This window comes from Pseudonaja textilis, chromosome 2, assembly GCF_049901715.1.
Source record: "Pseudonaja textilis isolate UNSWEBS1 chromosome 2, rPseTex1.2, whole genome shotgun sequence".
Taxonomy (NCBI): domain Eukaryota; kingdom Metazoa; phylum Chordata; class Lepidosauria; order Squamata; family Elapidae; genus Pseudonaja; species Pseudonaja textilis.
Window position 1 is genome coordinate 76045182 of NC_141991.1, and position 16386 is coordinate 76061567.

Sequence of the window (16386 nt, forward strand, 5' to 3'; positions counted from 1 at the left end):
CCAAGAGCCAAGTGCCTTCACTTCACACAGCTTTTTTTCTCTGGCACACAGTCTGAAGGAGATGGTTAAGAATTTCTTTGCAGTGAAGGGGCCGAGATGCACTTCAAAATAATGTGAAGGCCTGTGCCATTGACAACAATATTTCTCTCTCATCAATCAAGGAGGGGATCAAAACTCCAAAATCATTAAAATACTAAATAAAATAACAAGCTTTAGAAAGAAAATGGGGAAAAAGAATTCTGCCTGTTGCTGTTTAGTGGTGGTGTGTCTTTTTCTTACACATATTGTCTCTCACACAACCTCTACTCCTGACTGTTTTAAACATTCATTCATTCATTCATTCATTCATTCATTCATTCATTCATTCATTCATTCATTCATTCACATCCTTAAATGGAAAAAGCAATAAAACATTTACTAATAGTGTCTTGACAGCCAAGTTATTCACAAGCAATTATACTGAAATGGATAATGATCCTTTTAACTGTATTTTTCTACCCTTGAGTCCCATCCTTCTTGATCATCCTTAGACTCAAGGTCACTTGATTCCTCATGTTTATATTTATATTTTCAAATTTTAATGCCACCCATCTTGACATTTACTGTTCTAAAATACTAGCACTAGGTATTGTTTACATGAATAGTTTTACTTACTGTATCAGTTTCTTAATTCTTTGGTTTTATGTCAAAATGCAAAATGTTTCCATTTCTTTTGTTACTGCTAAGTAATTTAGTAGCCCAGGATTTTAATAAATGAACCCAACCAATCAGAAGTCTAATCAATCAGAGTTTACTTGGTGAAGAGAACATTTAAAGGAATTACAGACTAGAAGGGAATACTGTAAAGGCTTCACATGAAGCTTTTATCTGATCCCAAAGATGAATACTCCATGACTGTAGGAACCCTCCAACAAATTATAGATTTTAGGGATGACCATATAACTAGTCCTCAAATTACAATCATAACTGAGCCAGCAATCATAATTATGGTCATAAGTTGTAGCAGTTGTAAAGCAAGTCTCCATGTGATCAGACCTGATTTTTATGAGCTTTTATGCTGCAATAGTTAAGTAAGATGGTTAAATGAACTCTTTAAAACCATTGTTTGCTTTTGGTTGGGTTTAAATAGCAATAGCACTTAGACTTATAGTCCACTTCACAGTGCTTTATAGCCCTCTATAAAGTCAGCATATACAGAGTCAGCATATTGACCCCAATAATCTAGGTTCTTATTTTACCGACCTCAAAAGGATGGAAGGCTGAGTCAACCTTGAGCCTGTGAGAATCAAACTCCTGGGGTGATCAGTGAGTTAGCCGTGCAGTACTGCATTGCACCACCACACCACTCATGGTCATGTGACTGGGGCATACTGCAAATGGCTATTAATATGGGCCAGTTGCCAAGTGCACAAAATGTGGTTGCATGACCAGGGAAGGTGACACTGAAACTTTGAAACTGGGTCCTTTTGCTAAGCAAGACAGTTGTTAAATGAGTTTTGCCCCATTTTATGATCTTTCTTATTACAGTTGTTAAGTGAATCTAGCTTCCTCATTGACGTTGCTTGTTAGAAGGTCACAAAAGGTGATCACATGACCCCAGGACACTGTAAACTGTATAAATACCTGCCAGTTGCCAAACATCTGAATTTTGATCATATGATCATAGGAATGCTACATGGGGTGATAAGTGCAAAAAACAGTCCTGAGTCACTTTTTCCAGTGTTGTAACTTTGAAAGGTCATTAAAGAAACGCATGTAAATCAAGGGGTACCTCTAGTGCATGTGTCCACATTTAAATAAAGCCCAATATATATCTGTTGAAATTCATAAAGTTTAACAATAAAATTATCCCAAGTGCATTCCGGAGTAAAGGAATTGCTGCTATAAGCTGTTATCTAAGTGTTGGTTGAAATATGCCCCTCTGCTAAGAACATCTCCTTTTGTGTGTATTATACTAATTGCAAAAAAAAAAAAAAAAAAAGGTGCAGGTCGACTTTTTTACCAATATAAAAACAGACAGTAAGGCATCACGGACAAATCAAAATTTATTAAGACAGACAAAAATGCAACTACTTAGGACTACAGTTCAGCATTTACAGTTAACCAAGGAAATCAGCAAAATATTCACATTCTTTTTAAGTTTTCATAGGGAAAAAGCATTCAAAATGGACTATACTACTCTAACCATGGTATTTGTACATTCCATCTACAGTAGGGACGTGAAACTGAAACACTTAATATTTGGACCTCTCCTACAACGCTATACATTAAGCAATAACAGATGTCAGCAGCATTGAGAAAAGTATAAGAAGACCAAGTACCATGCATGTAGAAAGGGCTCTTAGATGCTTATGACTCAGACATTTCTGTGCAGTTAAAGCAAACTAGATGACAGAAAGAAAGGAGAGCTGAGAAAGCAACAAACTTAGAGGGGGGTGGGTGGAATGGTGAGATTTCAAATGCTTTGATGGCAGTGAGAATCCAGGATTCATTGTGTATCATCAAGCTAAGGGTAAGCCTATTACCTGTAGGAGGTAAAAGAAAAAAACAACCATCCACTTAACTTTGCCATGTGCTAACAGGTGTGAGTTATTTATTTCTTATTGTTGGATTCTGCCCCATGTCATTTGCTGCTTAAAGAATATGAAATCATTAGCATTCAAATCTTGGGAACAACAGTGAAACTAAAAAAATGTATTATTCTACAGATGATTCTTGTGTGGGAAATATAAACTATAATAATAAATATGAAAAGGATAGTTGGGCAAAGAGGAGCAGTTTGCTCCTGCACATGCTTACTTAAGAAGCTCACGGTGTGACAAGTTTCATCATGCATAGGCTTACATCTCTTATGCATCTTCATACTGAATTTTGTGTCATGGTGGCAATACCAGCTTCCCTTCCAAATTTTCTCTCACCCTCAAGAGTTATCCTGAGCAGTTTGCAATCTGCCTTTCCCTCTGCAATTTCCAGCTTATTCCTCCTATTCCCAGAGGAATCCCTCAACCTGTAGTAACACAGGGGAAGAAAGCAACTGTCAAAATATCCATGCCTGTCATTTCAAAGGCAGTCCTCATTTAGTGACAACCTGCTGTTAAGCAATTCAGTCACTAAGTAAAACTGTGACTGTGTTTATTTCCTTACTTCCGCTTTCCTTTGCTTTACAGACTTCTGGAGATTGTAAAATGTGGCACTTGGTCATAAAGTTATTTTTTCATCATAATTCAAACAGTCACTAAAATGAGGCAGTTGCTAAATGAGAATGCCAATATTGGCATCTGAAGTTTTTCATCTTGGATACAACCTATTGCAGAATTTCAGAGGAAGCTGTGAACCAATGAACCAAATCTCTATTTTGTGGGAACAGCATGTGAAATACAATGTGAAACCATAATTATTCTTTTAGTAAGAATAATGTAAGAAAATTAGGCAGCAGCCCTAAAAGCTTCCATATTTCAAAACAGCTCCATTTACACAGACTAATAGGTTGGAGTATTTCTGGACTGCCTTGGTTCTTTTTTTTAATATGGGAGTTGTCAGCTTTCTAATATTGGGAAGGTCAATGATTCGAAGAAAAATGGAACACTTTAAGGGAAATAGAAATTAAATGAAACTGGGGGAAAGTTAAAAGCTTTTTGTTTCCCAATGGGAGAAACAGAATACTTAATTCGCTGTAGGGTATAATATTGATGGCTCTACCTTATACAGAATTAAAGAACTCATTTATTTATTATTTTAATGAACTAAAATCCTTTTTTGAAGCATAGTTTTAAACAAGAGGGCAAAAGAGTTCTTATATCATGACTTTAATGGAGCTTGCATTAATCATTTAAAAAGTAGGTGTTAATTATGAACAAATATAATTATAATAATTCTAATAACCAATGTTGATGGTATATTTTATACCTCATAAAATCATTCAATTAGATTATGTGATTTGCTTTCTAGAAATATTTTTTTCACTCTGTTAATTTTGCCAGAAAATCACCAGACTTAAATATTTTTTTTTGCTATTACAAGTTTTTTAAAATGATGATTTCTAAATATTGCTTCTGTACACACTAAAATAGCAGGCATAATCTTTATTAACATGTGTCTAAATTATTATACTGAATTCCATTCTGGGTGCTTATGAACCCATTCATAAAACCAGTTCAGTAGATGGCAAATAACTTCGATCAAAAATCGTATTATTGGCTTTAGAGTACCAAAATGGTTATAATAATCCAACTATAACCTTAATAATGCAGATGCTGTTTGAAATATATATTTGTAAAAGAACCATTTGCTTTCTTAGGTGGTTAAGAGTTTATATGAATATAAACATCATGCACCAATATATAGCATTAATTGACTGTGGCCATAGTATAGATTTCATTGTAAATCTTAAATGCCACTATTTAGGCAAGGTTTCTATATATGCCTCAGTTCTCCACTATATAATATTCAGATTATGTTACATCATGGTCTTTTAAAAAAAATTCTGATGATAATCACTGTTAAATAGCAATTAAAACTGCACCGTTTAGAAGGAAAATCTTATCACAGGGCAAAGAATCCAATATGATTAGTGAAAAAAAATCTTTGGAATATCATTGTGTTTTAAGTATTGGTTGGAAATAGGGAAGGCCTAAAGTCACTACACTTCTATCTAAGAAGCAGGCTCCCCAATAATATCAATGTGATATTGGAACTTCTTTTATTTAATGATGGTTCAGCAGGTGATGCCAGTGAAGGAGAGAATAGAATAAGGCTTCAGATGAAAGTAAGCAACATTTTAATCTCTGAGATCTAGTAGTTAAAACTGTTCTTCCCCTTGTTCTTAGATGCTGTAGTCTTTAGAGTAAGGAATGCCACTTTTTCGTTGCAAATAGTTGCTCCCTCCCAAGCTCACATTACCTATTATTAGGTACGCTTTGCCTATCTTCGGTTGCAACCAAGTTCAGGACCATTGAGGTTATTAAAGGTTAGGATAGAAGACTGTGACTCTTCAAATAGGTCTAAAGTTAGTTGATTTTCAGTACTGTCCCCCTATGCACATACACACTGGAGGAAATGGTTATTTGCTGAGGTTAGAATTTCCTAGATAGAAGGCAGAACATATATGAATTATTTGGCCAAACACAAATAGGGGTCCTGATGCAGAAATCCTGATAGGTAGCAACATGGAAGAGGTAGAATTTTTGCAGATGAGGATCTTCCTGGTAACGTGATAGTACTTGGGCATCAACTTGTAATTGGGTAGATGGGGTGGGTGGGAAGAGATATATGAGATAGTAGTGGAAACTCCAATAGCTAATTACAGGAAAAACTGATAGTGTCAACAATAGGTTTAGCATGGATGAGAAACAATGAGAAAATTAAAAGGAAGTATATAGATCTTCTAAAAAGATGATTAATAAAACAATGGAATGGAAGCTGCATGTTCAGAGACAAGTCCACAATATGGCTTGGTCTTCGACATAGATTGCTGTTGATTATAATCTCTTTGAACCAGCTGCTAGTTCATATCACTGTATCAAAATTGAATATAATGTAGTACAAAATAACTCAATTTGTGTTCTGGTTATATGCATAGCCAAACACCATTGTTATTTTTAGTCTGGTAGCAGTTCAATCCATGAAAAGCTATAAAGTATTTTTGTTTTTGTTTTTAGAGAAGCTAGGACAGGAGGTCTATTATTGGCTTGGTAAGACAAAATAGTAGTTACATTATTATTATTATTATTTTTCCCTCAGCAGTTTAACGAGAAATGAATTGCTGCATTCTCTGACTTGATAGGAAACTCAGAGATGCTGCCATGGCTTTGTGTTTGGACTTGTTCTACTTTTGCACAGTTTTTCAGAGGAATAATAGTTTATAAGGCTCGCTTAGATTATCCTGTGTAGTTTTGCCCTTTTGTCCCTTTCCCCAAAGCTTATGTTTACTATTTTCTAATGAAGCAAAGTATTCCTCATGACAATGACTGGGAAATTAAGCTGCCAGTTTTCAGTTCCTCCAAAGTTCTATTCTGTTTCTTTGGCTCTGCTCTCATGGGGCTACCAAGGCTTGGCCTTTCTTTTACAGGCTGCTATTCAATTGATATAATTATAGTTGTTCCTGCAAGTTTCCTACCTAAAATTACATAAATCCATGGTGGTTTATAGCACATGCTTCAAACCTTGCCCCTTTTCCAAGCTTAAAATGTTTTCTCTAACCAGGGGTTTTGCAACTTTAAGATTCATGAACTTCAACTCCCAGAATTCTTCAGCCAGCCATTCCATGAGTCTTGAAGTCCACTAGTCTTAAAAGTTGCCAAGGTTGGACACCCCTGCTCTAGAGAAACAAAAAATCAGATGAAAGGAAATCACAAACAGAACAATGTTTGCAGGTACAGACAAAATGAAGAAAGACCAGGGCAAATCCTTAAGAGTTTATTTTATATGTTTCTTAAAACTAAGGAGGTTATCAGTTACACTTCATTTCTACTCAGCATATATGAAATGACTTTCTCCTTTATAATGTTGATATCTTTTGCCATGGTTTACTGTAGGATATTATATTTCAGGGAAAACATTTCAAACACCTCTTCAACAAATTGTACATCACCATGTGTTGGCAACTTTGAATGCACAGAGGTACCACATACAAATGAAAACTGTATTACCATAAGACTGTGGGATCAACAGATGGATTACAGATTTTGAAGAAACAAGAAGATAAACAAACTATGTGTTTGTACAAGTCTACAATCAGATGAAATGTACCGTTAATATTACATTTAAACCCAACAATTCTCCCAGTTTGGATTCCTCCCCCCAAGTTTCGGATCAAGGCTGTTTTATTTATGGAAGTAATCATGTCTACTACATCCATTTTAAATCAGTGGGAACTTTATTATCAGATTCATATAGAATTTCCTGTGAGTTGCAGAGGTGGATGCTAGTCAAGTAGGAGAAATCACTGATTTAATATTCAGCAATAAGGGGACACCAAACAAACATGCACATACACATATGCAAACCCCCTCAAAAAGCTTCTCCCATGTTACTGTTTGTGTTGAAAATGAAGCTAAATGTAAATTACTTTCCATTGTGCGACAGACAGCATTTCATTGCAACTGAAAGGTGATTTCTAGGAGCTTTATTAAACAGAAACTTCACCTTTAATCAGTAGAATGAAAAGTGGGCATTATACTACAGCTTCCAGTTGGTTTTTGACTTTTCTTTAATAGCTCTGCAGCCAAATTTAAAGACTGTGGTCAGTGCAATATGTATTGTACATTGCACTTAACATCACTTGTCTTCGGGAGTAAACTTCATTAATTTTATAGAACTTTACGCACGAGTCTGGGAAAAACATCTCATGATTTTCTGAAGTATCTTACAAGTGTGTTATGTTACAACTCTTGGGGTGAGAAGGTGATATCAACATGTAACAGCTTTGCAATGCTCCAAGGTTTGACCCAGGACCCGTTGCTGATATAGCCAACAGTACAACTTCTAAGCATCAACTGCTACTGGTTTCTGTTGCAGCTCTCTAAACAAAATTAGTTTCATGGCTTTTTTTTTTTTAAAGAGGGTTAGGGCTAGGTAAGAAAATCAGGTAACAGTTTATATTCCTTTGTTAGGGAGATCCGTACAAACCTCCAATGGACATTATTGGCTATAAGTAGAGGCCAAATGGCAATTAGGGCAGAACCCAATGGCTTCATTGTATGTCATAGTAAATGCTACACACACATCACAGTTTGGCTTGCTATAGATAAAGCATTGCTTAAAAAAAATTAAAGCTACTATATGAATTTCTTTATTGGGGCTCCGCAGTAGATGATAGATAGAAATTTGATTACTTAGGAGTCAAATATGAAATATCCTTAGGAATCAAATATCAAAGCCTAAACTGTGCATTAAAATAATAGAAATCTTTGTGGGAGAAAAATTCAGAAAAGGTTCTCCCTGGGAAGCACCTTTTCTTCTGGCCAATTAATTTGGATTGCTCTTTTTTAGGAGGAGTTGAACAAAGTGAAAATGCAGTATTAAGCTCTCATATTTGGCATTATTTTGATGGATTCATTTTCAGGTCTTCTTGTATAACTTTTGTTTAAAAGCAACTTGAACTACATTGTGCCAGAAACAAAAGGCATAAATAAGACAAGCTGTAATAGAATCAGCAATGATCTGTGGGTAGATGCCATTTGTAATTATTAAGAAAGAATAATAGAAATTCATACCAAAGAATTAGCATCTTTAATATACCCCTTTCTTTCTTTTTTAATTTGTATTAGAATACAAATATTTTTGTATTGTACTAAATGGCCCTTAGCTTTTTGCAGAATTTAAAAGACTTATGTAGCAGTTGATTTTATTGTATTTAATTAGAAAAAATGGGCACTTGTTATAATGTCTGCAGTAGCACATTTATTTTCCCACAATTAATGGCAATTGAGCATAAGATGCTGCTATGGAGATAGAATAATTCAGGACCGTTTATGGAATAATTCTATTCCATACTCTTCTGGTTCATGTGTATAAGTTTCTCTTGTGATGTTAACTAGGAGTGATATTAACCATAGAAACAACTGCCTAAGGATATTTTTTCTTCTAAACTGGAGCAAATAAATACTAACAATTTTAAATAAAGGAAAGACAGCTTATTACTTTTGATGGTTAGTGCCTCTGACAGTTTCAGTGCTTCCCTATGAGGAATCATTAGAGTAAATGAAAAAAAGAAGCAGCATTTTTAGCAGTCCAATTCCGGAAGCAGGGAGAAGCTTGCATAGCATTAGCGCAAACTCAATTAAAACAAATTCGAGACTTGCAAGCCTGCAAAAAGATGAACAAGAAACAAAGAAATGCCTCTGTGGAGTATGACTTCCTCGTCTGTGTTGAAAAGGAGGTTCCTCTTGATAGAAGTCGAAAGGTGAGCATCGTGTGTAAGCATGCAAATCAACAGTTTATTTTTAAAGTCAACATCACTTTCATTAACTTAAACTGAACTGAAATTGATTAATGGGATAAAAGGTCAACTGAGATCTTGTCCTCTATACCCATAGTCAGTGGGGAGAACTGACTACTATTAACTATTAACTGGCTACTACTGGCATTCGGCTCTCCTTTTGCTAAACAACATCAGGCAAAGTAAGAAGGAGATAAAATGAAATAATTTAGCCAAGCCAGAACGGGAAAGCAATTTGATCTTTTCGAGCAGGTTCTGCACAGCAAGACAAAAAGATCGCCTGCTTTAGCTGCTGAAAAGAAAGCAGTGTGGGTAGCTGACAGCAAATTGAACAATGCAAAAGGATGCACCATATGAAAACCTCAGAAGCTGTAGTGTGAAAGAAGTTTACTATGGACTATCTCCCCTTCCCCTCTTCCGTGGTCTCTGTTTCATTCAAAATGATATGCTGGGTGCATGGATTATGAGAAAAGTGAAAAACAAATGAGAATAATGCATACGGTTATGCTGAAGAGCAGAAGAATTTGAGAGTGAAAGCCTTTTTCCAAATTAATACAGAGTATATAAAATTAAATCAAGGGGCGAGAGAGTTGTCCTTACTGGCAGTATGATGGCCACAGGAGCCCAAATGCACAGGTGTGTATAAAGTTATCCCCAGTGTACAAGGTGCACCACATACAAAAGGTCTTCCCAGTTCACTTTAGTGACAGATTCAGCTATGCATGCTGATCTCCATTGTTCCTGTGGAGGTGAGGCTACCAGTAAAGTGAAAGGAAAGCCCAATTGGGAAGGAGATCAGTGTGCATACTGGGAGGCCCATACAGTTATTGACTGAACTTCGCATGTGATGCCTGATGTTTCCATTATCTCTGCGGAGATACAAAATGATTGGTGACATTGTGCAAAACATGAGTCCTCAGAGGTATGGGAACTACCATATATAGCCAATTTCATCATCCTTTTCATCATCTTCATCTTCATCGTCCTCATTAGTTGCTCTTACATGTATCTTCTGTTTGTCCTTTTTTGCTGCTTCGTGTGCTTCTTCCAGGTCATCCAACAATAACACTGATCCACCGCTACCAAAATCCCCCGAGGTTTCTTGCTCTTCTTCTGCAAAAGGAGAAGAATTCACAGCTATGATTTAAGCCCAGTTTTCTGCCTTGGCACGTCAATCATTTCATTCATTAAGTTATACTCATTCTTCCTGTCAGTTTTATTTTTAGACATTTCCCCCCCCCCGCCCAATGGACCATATCACAATGGGAACTCAAAAGTGCATACAGTCCTGGCAGAACCTCCCTAAACCATGCGTTTTCAGAAGCTGAAAACAGAACCTTACATTTCTAAATAGTTGGTTCAAATCCATTCCAGGTCAATGGTGACTGAAAGACACCACCAGCTCATAAGTATTCGAAGGTATCTGAAATGAGTTGGTGGTCTCAATAAATTGCAAGCCTCAAAACACCTCCCCACAAGCATCATTAAACACTACTGTCGGTCATGATTTGACATCTCAAGAAATAATGTAATGGAAATGGAACAAGAAATATTCCATTTGTGAGCCTATCTACCAAGTCCAATAAGAAGGTTAAAAGTAAGAAATGTAGTGTGGTTCTGCATTAAAATAATTATGTGGTTTGTTTATTGCTTATTTGGCTTTCAAAGTGTATGTGCCTTGAGAGCTGAGTAGATGTTTCCTGCAAAGATCAATAATAGCAGACAAACCTTCCTGACAGTCAGCCTGTCTACTATTCCTGGCTGGTTGCACTTTTTTTAATTGAAAGTGTGCCTTAATAAAAAAAAACCCAGAAGTCTCTGCGACACAGAATGTTTCCATTGCAAATGTACAGGATGCAAAGAATGTCTTTGCAGCTAGAAAAAAATGGGAAAGGATCCTTGAAGTCTAAACGCCAACAATTTCCTTATATTTAGTCACCTTACAAATAAATAAACTCCAACTCTATGATTGCTCATGCTTTGATTTTAAAGAAGAAATTCCAGATTCAGACTTTCCATTTATAGGCATTGATGCCTCTGAATAAATATTGCTTTAAAAAAGTTTCAGGACTGCATTTCTCAAAAGCCAAAATGTGCCTTTTTAATTTTCCTCAGTTGAGGATGGGGTTGTAGAAACTGCACTTGGCCGGCCTTCTATCTGTCCTCCAGGTGGCGCTCCTAGAGGAGTTTGTAGTGGCAGTGTAGAAGATCATTATTATTTTGAGAGTTTAGTAAGGTATTATGATTTTTTTCCTCCATCTTAAGAAAAGTCCAGAAGTTTAAAGCTCATTGAGCACTAAACTGCTGGTTTTTAAATCTTGCTTGCTGAAAAAAGGAGAAAGCAAGAGAATCTTCTGTTTCTATTTGAGAGTCATGTGCCAGCCAGCCAAGATCAGGTCCTGCAGTCTCATCACCGCAGCAGAGCTATGAAGACATGATGCCAGGTTTCGATTAAAAAACATTTGGTTATTGAGCCATGGTGCTGCAGTGATTAGAGTGCAGTACTGCAGGCTAATTCTGCTGATTGCTGGCTGTCTGCAATTTGGCAGCTCAAATCTCACCAGGTTCAAGGTTGATTCAGCCTTCCATCCTTCCGAGGTGGGTAAAATATAGGACCCAAATTGTGGGAGCAATATGCTGACTCTGTAAACTGCTTAGAGAAGGCTGTTAAGCACTGTAAAGTGGTATATAAGTCTAAGTGCTATTGTTGCTTGTTGGGAGTTTCTGTGCAGAACCTAACACTGGGTAATGTGGAATCTGGCTGCCCTTTGAGTATCTCTGCTATAGTGATTAAGGAGCCCTAGCAGTTTATAAGAGATTTAGGTATTCTGTTGCTTGATAGGTATACTTTTTATATTACGCTCTTAAATTTGTCTGCTTGAGTTAATAATATAGCTTGAAATCCTTTCATACCTGGTGTGCTTATTGCCTCTGTATGGAAAAGAACCAATTTCCTGGGCACCTGATCACTGTCCTGGCACTTGGCAATAAGAATTCTTTTTTGGTGGTGTTTGCATCCCATTTGACAGACAATGATTGAGGCAAAGGAGTGGAGAGGACATGGCCACCAATGGTGGGCAATGGATTCTGGATTCTGCTTAAGGTCCAGTGAGCCTTTATTGGGATTCGCTGGTTTGAGATGTCACATTTGCAACATGCAGCTAAGAATATGCGTGGTTGCAGTATTAGCAGCAACCTTTGCTATTAAACTTCTGTGACAACAATGCTTGTGCAATGCTTCAGTTGCAATTCCAAAAATGTGCTTTGAATAGGGGTACCCCAGGAAAAGATGTGGTTCCTTCAAAACATCTTTTCTGAATGATTTCTGAAGCATTGCCTAATCCTAAAGCAACTCTGATAAATTCCTTATTTGTATGTGGGTCTCCCATTCCTTTGCATATGGAGTACCTCATATTATTTTAAATCTCAAACAAAACATTCTATATATATCCCCAATCATCACTCCACCAGCGTATTTTACATAAATATAAACCACTGTTGTTTGTTAAGCTGACAGGAAAAGCAGACTGGATACTGTTACCAATCATACATTGTCTTTCATGCTTAGAAAGAGATGGTTTTTTTGTATGAGCACATCTGTTTAATAAATACAAAAAGATGGTTGTCCTTATATATTTCTTCTATGTCATGCTGTGCTTTCCTAGCCAGCATTACAGAGTTAATTCATATTTTCTTGCAGGAAGTCTGTTGTTACTCACCACAGCTTACTATCCCTTGCTTCCTAGAGCCAGCAATCTCATTTCCATACTTATCCACACACCAGCACTGGCCAGTACTTCCATGGCACTGAGTTGCTTTGTAATAGCCTTCTTCATTGCAGCGGGGGATGAAGGTACCTGGAGGCAAGCAAAACACTATTTTTCCAGATTTTGGATTCCATATAGCTAGATCAAAATTACTATGCCTCTTATTTATTCCTGAATCAATGCCTCTTGGGTAAATTAGATACTTTGATACAAGGCAGATATTCAATCTGAATGGAGGCCAAAGCTTACCTGGCTGTGGTGTATTAATCATTAAGCAGACTAAGCACATGCTTAGGGCACCAGGCCCACAGGGGGCACCACAAAGTTGAGAATATGGCTTTGTTTGTACACTATGTACACAGAAGGGGCAACCAAGATTTGTCAGTGCTTAGAGCACCAGTGAGCCTTAATCCACCACTGTTACCTGGGATTATTTTAGTTTATGAAGAAGTAAAGTTTGCCACTTTAAATATCCAGCCCAGTTATTGCCAGTTCTCTCCCAATAATTGTCTAAGAACAGTGTACTGGATACTGCAGATATGCATCTCACATTCTTTTTGCTGGATATGTACTTAAGGAAATATTATGTGAAGGAATCTGTGCCATGTAGTGATAGCTAGTTACTCCAAAGCAATCACTAAAATGAATTTATGCACACACACACACACACAAAAGTGCCATACATTCCATTTCATTATTAACCACAGCACAAATCAATGCAATCTTTTTTCAGCCATAGATGTATGCAATGCATGCTACCTTGGAAAGAATCAGAAAATTACTAAGTCTTTAGAAATACTGCTGGAAATATTCACAAGAATGTTTAGAATATACAAGTTTTCTCTTAGTGGAAGGGTCTACCATATTAGACCCATCACAGTAAATTATCCCAGAATGGCACAACATAAGGATGATCCTTCATCTTTACAAAGTCCCACTTTATTCTCCAACCACTCCCACTGAAGATTGGCTTCCCAAGAATAGTTTATTTGCATTTGTGGTGCCTGGGAAAATCCTGGCTCTAGTATCTTTCCAGATGATTATTGGATCTCCATATAGTACTAAATTGATACCTCATGGGTGGAATAGTATTCTCAGTGCATTTAGAAAACAATGTACCGCAAGATGAGTCACGGTGACGTAGTGGTTAGAGTGTAGTACTGCAGGCTACTTCTGCTGACTGATTGCAATTTGGCAGTTCGAATCTCACCACTCTCAAGATTGATTCAGCCTTCCACCCTTCCACGGTTGGTAAAATGAGGACCCAGGTTGTTAGGGGCAATATGCTGACTCTGTAAACTGCTTAGAGAGGGCTGTAAAAAGCACTGTGAAGTGGCATATAAGTCTAAGTGCTATTGCTATTACTAAGATTATTCTTGTCTTAAACTTTTTGACTCAATCTGGTTTAAACTTGAGTTTTTCTTGGCACGTCCCACTTCTCTACACCTGAAACATGTGGATGCTGGGTCTGTCAGGAACCTTGCTCATAGTGGTATATTGGATGATGTAGTATAATGTACTGTAGTATTTTTAGTGCTTGACATGGTATAAATCTTAGACTGACTTTAACCAGAATTCTTCTTAAGTCTTGTGAATATCTTGGAATGGTTGCTTTGGTATACTACTATTGGTCTTAGTGTCTTTCAAGTTTCTTAGTACCATTAGAAATGCTTGATCTTAAATACGTTGAGTAGTTAGCCATGAACTGTTTCAGTTTCATCATGGTTTTGATTTTCCTAATTGTATTGGCTGCTGTCTGTTTACATCAGGTATATGTCATATCCACTCTTTGAGTGAAGGCCTTAAATAAATCAGACATCTTTTACCATAGAGCCTTGAAATTTCTTCTAGGACTTTCAGGCTTCAATTCTTGCAGGGATTTCACCATTTTTTTTAAAAAAACAGTGCATAGTTGTCCATTTATCTCAAGTCATTTCATAGGCCTTAACAAAGGGTTCAGTTAACTTAACACATACATACACTGACTTTCCTCCATGCTGGCAAGCCTTTTCTCCAATGTCCAGTTTAGTGGGTAGGACCCTCTCTTTGCCTGTATTCTGGATTTTCTACAGGAACTTCTGGACGTGTGGATGTGTTGCAGTAATAATAATCCATTCTTTAGCCTCTCATTTTTAATTGAGAAATCTCTTATTCCAACACTGCTGTCTTTAATCTTTCCACTTGCTCCATTTCCAATGTTTATTGTTTAATGTTCCTCCCTCTGGAATGCCATTTTTCTTAATTACAATTTCTTAATTTAACTCAAGTGGGTCAATAGGTCCCATCACAGTGCTGAGTTCATTGTGTCCAGTTGTGCAGCTGAGCCACCTGCACTCTCTTCGGGCATGAGACTCTTGGAATCTGGAACTTCAAGATGCCTTTGACTAGCTGGGCAATGATGTCAACTCACTTCTCCATAGTATACGAGAGGTTTCTGTTCCTTAACACTAATCTAGCTCTCCTGTCAAACCCTGGAAACTCAGAATAAGAATAACCTTTGTGTTATGTTTTTGTTACTTTATATCTCTGTTGAAAAAACTGTGAAAAAGAAGAAAATATTTTTCCTCCATCTACCTGGCTCAGTTAGACTCCTTCTTCTGTATCAGGCACAAAACAATCATGCCCCCACAAAAAAATCTTGAAAGAATAAGGAGAGGAAATAATTACTTGAGACATGAGGTTGGTTCTTAATGTCCATTTTTTAACCTACTGTAGTAGCAGAGTGGAAGAACTGTTCCCAGAGGTCCTTTGGGTCTACATACTCTAGCTCCATTTCCTGCCTGGATGCTGCACTTGGTGGTTCTTGCTGTCTCCATCTAAGTATCAGGAAACACCTCACATATACTCTCTCTCTAGGTCTGGGACATGAGTAAGACTAGGCTGCCATAATTCCTGCCGAATAGTATGGAAAAACCTAACTAGTGAAATTCAGCCCCCCTTTCTTTGCTTTTTTGTGGAAGGTAGACCAAATTCACAAAACACAGAGAGAATAAACATATTATTAAAAGGGAGGGGGGAGTACATAAAGTCCCTTTTAGCTTTAAAGCATCCAGTGGATAAAACATTCAGTGGCTAAGGAGATGAAAATAGTGCTATTTTAATGACAGACAGCATCTGAAAAGAACCTCTGAGACAAGCTAATTCAAGGCTCTGTGTAAATTACATGATTCTACAATATAGTATCAATATAGAAGCAACTCTGAAAGAAAAGGGTGCTTATTTGTATAAGGCACAAAAGGAATGAGACAATAAATTACATCCAAACACCCACAGTCAAATTAACAGTAATCTAAGTCAATATTTCTATTTTAGCATTTTTAAAAATCTATAATATCATTTTTTTTCCTGAAACAGAAAAAAAAAATAGGAAAAAAAAAGCAGAAAAAAAATCCGCTGGAAAGGCATGGGAGATGCCCTGATTTCCCCCTCCCGCAAATCTGTCATTGCATCTAAAAGATAATATGTCTTCTACAAGGAGTAGTTAATCTGACTTCGTATGTGATCCAGGTTATATCAGTGAAGGTACATATTCTGTGTCTTGAGATGGCTGAAGATGAAGTGAAACTCAGGGGTATCTAATGGGGAGACAGTTTGCTACATGAGCTCTTCTGTGAAAGAAAAGAAAATAATTTTCTAGGCATGCTTTCATTTTATAACAAGGTTGCCAAAAGTGGTCAATAT

The 16386-nt window shown here is 36.9% G+C and overlaps 1 protein-coding gene across 2 annotated transcripts in view; it reads right to left on the minus strand.

Moving 5' to 3' along the window:
- Positions 1-6401: 6401 nt before the first annotated feature.
- SPOCK1 (SPARC (osteonectin), cwcv and kazal like domains proteoglycan 1) overlaps positions 6402-16386 on the minus strand; it is a 519494-nt gene continuing 509509 nt past the window's right edge. For both annotated transcript variants that reach the window (XM_087924354.1, XM_087924355.1), the window contains 2 exons: positions 12658-12795; positions 6402-10051 (listed from right to left, as the gene is read on the minus strand). In XM_087924354.1, coding sequence (XP_087780480.1) covers positions 9870-10051; positions 12658-12795 — 320 coding nt within the window. In that variant the 3' untranslated portion in view covers positions 6402-9869. The remainder of the gene's footprint in view (positions 10052-12657; positions 12796-16386) is intronic.